This window comes from Geospiza fortis, unplaced genomic scaffold, assembly GCF_000277835.1.
Source record: "Geospiza fortis unplaced genomic scaffold, GeoFor_1.0 scaffold4, whole genome shotgun sequence".
In the NCBI taxonomy this organism is placed as follows: Eukaryota; Metazoa; Chordata; class Aves; order Passeriformes; family Thraupidae; genus Geospiza; species Geospiza fortis.
Window position 1 is genome coordinate 535,151 of NW_005054475.1, and position 6,122 is coordinate 541,272.

Here is a 6,122-nt window from a genome sequence, read left to right on the forward strand (position 1 = left end):
TTCCTGCTTTTCATGGATACCTGCAGTGCCTCAGAGCACGGTTTGCAATGTGCTCATACAGCTCTTATCACTCACTAGTAATTCTTGAACCTGTATTCTTCATTTTTGGTGCTGTCACTTTTTGAGGTGAAGGTTGAAAGGTTCTTTATTTCTTCCCCCTCTGATTACAAATGTGCACCCCCAGCCTGTGAAATGGATGATTTTTGGAGCCAGGCTCTCCCAGCCCTGTACAATCTGCATTCCTTTCCTGAGACGCCCTCTCAGTGTTTCATGGTTTTTACTGACCAGCAGAAGTAGGTGAATGACAGCCCTTTTCCTTTCAGACACGTCATCCCTAGCTTTGGGGGAAGCCTTTGGGAGATGATTTCACAGATTTCTGTCTAGTTTTGCACAGCTCATTACCAACATTGCGTGTATTTCCTCTTTTCAGCTGACACATGGACTGGAACAATCTCTGACCACACACCTTCACATGAAGATGCTGTTGCTGCAGCACATGAAGAGACAACCTCAGCCCAGGTACCCTCCAGGCTCCTTCTCCCCTCAGGATGAATAACCCTGAGAATTTGTGGGCAATTCTGTCTGTTAAGGGAGAGATCTCCAAAGAAACCCTTCATTTGGATTTGATATCAACGTTACCTGAGTGGGAAACGTTGTGCTTCATCTCCCCCAGGACTCCCACTGCATCTTTCCAGAGCTACAGCCTTTGTTTTCCTCTTGTCACCAGGACCCAGCAGCACCTGGGACTGTCACAGACACCAGTGGGGTGAGCAGGGGCAGTGCTGGAGCAGGGGAAGCTGTCACTGCCCTGGGGATTTCCCTGCCTGCACACCAGCAGCTGGTGCTGGCCAGGTCAGTGACATCCCTGCTCATGCCATCTGTCCCCTGGGCACACCCTTAGGCAGCAGCAGGTGCTCCTGCCATGACACCAGAGCTGCTGAGCTCCACTGTCAGTGCAGCCCCAAACCAGGCACATGGGAGTTAAAATCATGGACTGGTTTGGGTGGGAGGAACCCTAAAGCTCATCCCATTCCACTCCCTGCCATGGCAGGGACACCTTCCACTGTCCCAGGCTGCTCCAAGCCCTGTCCAGCCTGGCCTTGGGCACTGCCAGGGATCCAGGGGCAGCCACAGCTGTGCCAGGGCCTGCTCACCCTCCCAGGGAAGGATCCCATTCCAATACCCCATCTGTCCCTTCCTCTGGCAGTGGGAAGCCATTCTCCCTTGTCCTGGCACTCCAGCCTCTTGTCCAAAGTCCCTCTCCAGTTTCTTGGAGCCCCTGTAGGCACCAGGAGAGGCTCTAAGCTCTGCCTGGAGCCTTCTCTCCTCCAGGCTGTTTTTACCCCAGAACTCACTTTGCCCTGTTTGGGTGGATGAAGAACTGTTCCCTGCAGTGCTCAGTGAGGCTGAGGGCCAGAATTATGAGAGAAAAATGGAAATGTTCAAGTCAGCAAACGTGGATGCCAAAAAAGTGTGTGTTCCTGGTAACAAATCCTGCCTGGAGCTGCAGGCCCACACAGGTTATGGAGATGCCTCCTCTTCCTCTTGCAAGAGGGCCTTGAAGGGCACTTGGAGCCCTCTCATGTCTTACAGGTAAGGCAGCAGCTGTCCTGTGGCTCATGGATGGACTCTTCCCATCACTGAGGCCACTTTTGCCTCCAGCTCATGCATCTCACAGTATCTCACAGTGTTTGCTGTACGTCATTCACAGCTAACAGCAAAATTTCCCAATAATCCTATTCCAGGGGCACTGAAATAGGGCTGGGATATGAGGGATGCAGGCTTGGCCTCGTGCTCAGCCCAAATCAAAATCAACCTGGCTCAAGGTTTTCTTTGTGTGAGAGCTGTCCTGAGAGAATTCCCTCAGCCAGAGCACACCACCACATACTGAAGCAGCATGGGGGCTTGGGCTGCTCCAGAAATACATGACTGAAGCAAATTCTCCTGATTTTTCACTTCCTCCATTATGTGGAACTATATACGATTAGAAAAGCTCAGGCCAAGATATGCTGTGACAGTCTGATTCTGAACAGTTCTGTGGGTTTTAACCAGTCCTTCTGTGGGTTTTAACCAGTCTTTCAGCTTCCCTGTGGTGTGTGCTCACTCTGTTGGGTCTCTCCTGGCTCAAAAAGGAGCTGCTATGAAATGCAGAACAGCAGTGCCCGTAATTTATGGGCAATTCTGTCTGTTAAGGGAGAGATCTCCAAAGAAACCCTTCATTTGGATTTGATATCAAATGTTAGTGATCCTATTGCAAGAATGAATCCCATTCCTTTTGTGGCTAACAAGGGAAAATGCCCTTCTAATCACATTGTTAAATCCAGGTTCTGTGCAGATTGGGCAGGAGAGTTTGGTTCCACAGGTTTGGTTTGGTTCAAAGCCACCTGCTCAAGCTTTACACATCAGGGCAGCTCAGCAGAGCAAGGGTTGAATCCTTGGATTCAGTGTGTGTTAAGCAAAGGAAAGGGAAGGTCACCTGGCAGGAGCAGTGCAGCAGAATAGCAAGTCAGTTCTGGGGGAGAATGAGCCATTTCACAGGGTTTGGAGATAATTAGGAGGCTGTTATCAGTAAAGGGGTTATCAGCCAATTTGAGACAGTGCTGGCCAGTCTGAGCTAGACAAAGGAATGGCTCTGGAGCACGGCTAAATTTCCATGCCAGAGCATAATTTCAAACACAGACCCAGGCCAGTGCTGCATTAACAACGCTGAGGTGACACAAATCATGGCTGATACTGCCCCAAAATGGAAACCATACTGTGGCTTTCAGATCTAACACTCCCACATCCACCAGTTAAAATAATTCTCTGTGTGATCTTGGAACCTTTTGTGGATCCTTGAAAAAAAATATTCGATGTTTATTTAAATAAGAATTTAAATATAAAGTACACAAAACAAGGGTTTTAAAGATAATTTTATGAGCTTAGATATGGATTTCTGGACATCCTTGTTGACTGAGGTGCTTGGTGTAACACGTTTTGCCTTTGTGGAGTATTTTGCCCAGGGGAGCTGTGGCTGCCCCATGATCCCTGGAAGTGTCCAAGGCCACGTTGGACAGGGTTGGAGCAACCTGGGAGAGCAGGAGGTGGCCCTGCCCGTGGCAGGGGGTGCAGTGAGGTGGCCTTTAAGGTCCTTCCCATTCCAAACCACTCTGGGATTCTGGGATTCTTTTTATGACAGAAAGTGAATAATAAGTACAATCTGCTATGATTACTCAGGGCAGAAAATCTTCTCATAATTCCCAATTTTCTGTCTTCCCAAATGCCACCCGTGGAAGGATGTTCCCCCTCCAGGCTTGTGAAGCTGGTTCTTGAGCTCAGTGTTCCCTTCTGCAGGCTGCAGGTGCTGCAGCAATGGCTGCTGGGGGGGAGCAGGCTCAGAACCAGGAGCTGAAGGAGAAGCACAAGCCCTGCAGGAATCCAGCAAGGCCAGCAGCGAGCAGGCTCTCCTCAAGGTCTATGACTCCATCCAGGAGGAGGTTCCAGCCAGGAGCAAGGCACTGGAGAAGGTGAGGGAGCAGCTCCTTCCTCCTCCACATCCTCATTTTTTGTGTTCCAGCACTGTGGGTTTAGAGAATGACTCTGGCTGTGTCAGGATTTCATACACCACATTGTGTGTGTGAGCTTTTATGAAATCCCTCACGTGAAAAACACCAATCACTTGTTTTTAAAATTTTAAAAGTTTAATAGTAATAAAGTGGTTCTAAAAATAGTAATACAATTAGAATAATAATAATTTGGACAATTTGAATTAGGACAATATGAGACAATAAAAACAAAGAGTTATGGACATCTGGGTACCTTTTTCTGGGCAGCATAAGCCTGAAAAAGGACCCACGTTAACAGAGGATTAACCCTTAAAAACAATAGCCTGTTGCATATTCATACACCTCATACATGATGCATAAATTCCACTCAAACACAGGATTCTGTCTGGTCAGTGTCAGCTTCTTCCTCATAATCCTAACGGTGTTGTCCTGCCTGAGCAAGGAAGAAGTTCGTTTCTCCTGATAAGGGAGCAATAAATTCTCTGTCTCTGAAAGATTTAGGTGTCCTGTGGCTGCTATCTCAGTGCAAGTCCTTTCTTTAGGAATAATGTATCTCACATAGCATAGTTTCTATTTTAACATTATGTTATAACCTAAAACTATATTTAACCCACTACTTAAGAGAATTAATACAGCATTACTTTCTAACACAACACATATAACATTCATTTTAATATTTGCGAAAAGCCAATCATAAAATACGCGTTTTTCACACCTCGGGTGGGGGATTAAGCTTTTGAAGCCCAAACCCCTCCAGCTGTAAAGGCTCAGTGTGTGACACCTGGCGGGAGGAGCACGTGTTGGGATGGGAGGGGACGCGACTCCCTCTGCCGACCTTCAGATCTGCTGCAGCTGCTACCGGTTCTGAGCTCGCTTTCTAGGGCAAGAAACAAAACATAAGAGTAATGCTCTTCAATTTTACGTTTAAAATCTTCATTTTCAAAACACTTGAAAATCGGGTTTGCTCTGATATTTTGCGGTAGAATCAGAGGGTCTGCGAAAAAATTGATATTTGTGTGTACAGTCCTAGACTTGCACATGAAGGACTTGCTTTATTTGGGTATTTATCAAAGAAATATTGCAACTTTTTAACCAAAGTTAGGAAATTCCAGGAGTTCTAAGACCACATTAGTAAGATTAGCTTCAGGTTCATTCAAAAGTCATCCCTGTGGAGAAACATGAGAAGACTTTCTTTAAAACAGACATGGAAAAATCTCTCCCTTGGGCAGAGACACCTTCTTCTATCCCAGGCTGCTCCAAGCCCCATCCAGCCTGGCCTTGGACACTGCCAGGGATCCAGGGGCAGCCACAGCTGCTCTGGATTTATTGAATTTTGCTCCAGATTAATTTAATTTATTTTATTTAATCCTAATTTGTACCTAAATCAGAAAACTTTCCAAATATTGAAGCTGGCTTGTAGTTTAGGGGGTATCATCCAAGCTGAGTACTATTTAAGTTATGGTGTCAGGATGGAATCTGGCTCTGGTCATTGGTGGGTGATTTAGTGTGGTTCTGCTGGGTTAAAATCATAGTTTATTTGCTGGTTTGTTGTTTTTGAGAGGGTTCCTATAGTTCCCACAGCCTCTCATTTAAATTCAGTCCGGGTGCAAGTCCTTTGGGGAGCAGGGGAAGTGGTTCCCGATGGAAAGGGATACAAATACAGGGTAAAATAGTAACACCTAACAGCAGCAACTAAAGGCAAGTCCCAGAACTCTAACATTCAATATTTAACAACAGACCAACACTTCAAATTAAGACCCTATCAACTTCATTAACATCAGCTAGCAATTACCACTCTGAAAAAGAGCTCTCATCTCCAGGGTTTCATTTCTCACCAGGGGACGGTGCCTGGGGAGAGGAGGGCGCTGTGGGGGACAGGGAGGTGACCATGGCTCTGCCACGCTCGCCAGGCCACGCTCGGGCTGCGTGCACTCGTAAGGGCTGCCACACACGGTTTGTCTGGAAAGTGTGAGTAACAAAGGTGGCACTTGGTGCGGATCCCTCGGGAATCTGAGCAGTGCCGGGATCACGGAGTGCAGCCAGAGGGTGGTGATTGTTCTACACACAATGATCATCTCTTCCCACAGCGGTCCCAGCCCTGCCACAGCCCAAACCTGGCCGGACAAGTCCCTCGAATGAGAGCAGGGAGCCAGCGGTACGGCCCATTCCTCCTCCATTTCTATCCCATTTGACCAATTTTGCCTCATTGCTGGCGCTGCTGACAGCGTTTGCCACCTGCAGCCCGAGGAAAACCACTACAGGCTGGTGCTGGACAGGAGCGACAGCGAGACCATCGCCAGCAACTACTTCCGATCCTGAGCCAGCCAGATCCTGCAGCTGGACCAGGGTAATCCCCTTTGCCCAGATATCGCCGCCACTCCTCATCTGCCTCCTTTTCCTTGAGAAATCACACGGCGACCCACCCAGGCCCAATTCTGCCTCAACCCCTAGACCTCTCAGGGGTTTCTCGCGGGACGCAGCCACATTTTGGGGTCCTGCACTGTCCCACCACACGCACCCCCTTCCCCTCCTGGCACAGCTCCCGCGGGCTCTGCGGGCAGCCCCGTGCCCCAAGCC

At 48.3% G+C, this 6,122-nt stretch overlaps 1 protein-coding gene across 1 annotated transcript in view; it reads left to right on the plus strand.

The window, feature by feature from the left end:
* The window catches only part of KIF17 (kinesin family member 17), a 24,439-nt gene that overhangs the window by 16,492 nt on the left and 1,825 nt on the right, over positions 1-6,122 (plus strand). Inside the window, 7 exon segments of the mRNA XM_031062968.1 lie at positions 431-519; positions 728-852; positions 3,334-3,350; positions 3,353-3,403; positions 3,406-3,612; positions 5,618-5,700; positions 5,787-5,892. Coding sequence (XP_030918828.1) covers positions 431-519; positions 728-852; positions 3,334-3,350; positions 3,353-3,403; positions 3,406-3,612; positions 5,618-5,700; positions 5,787-5,892 — 678 coding nt within the window.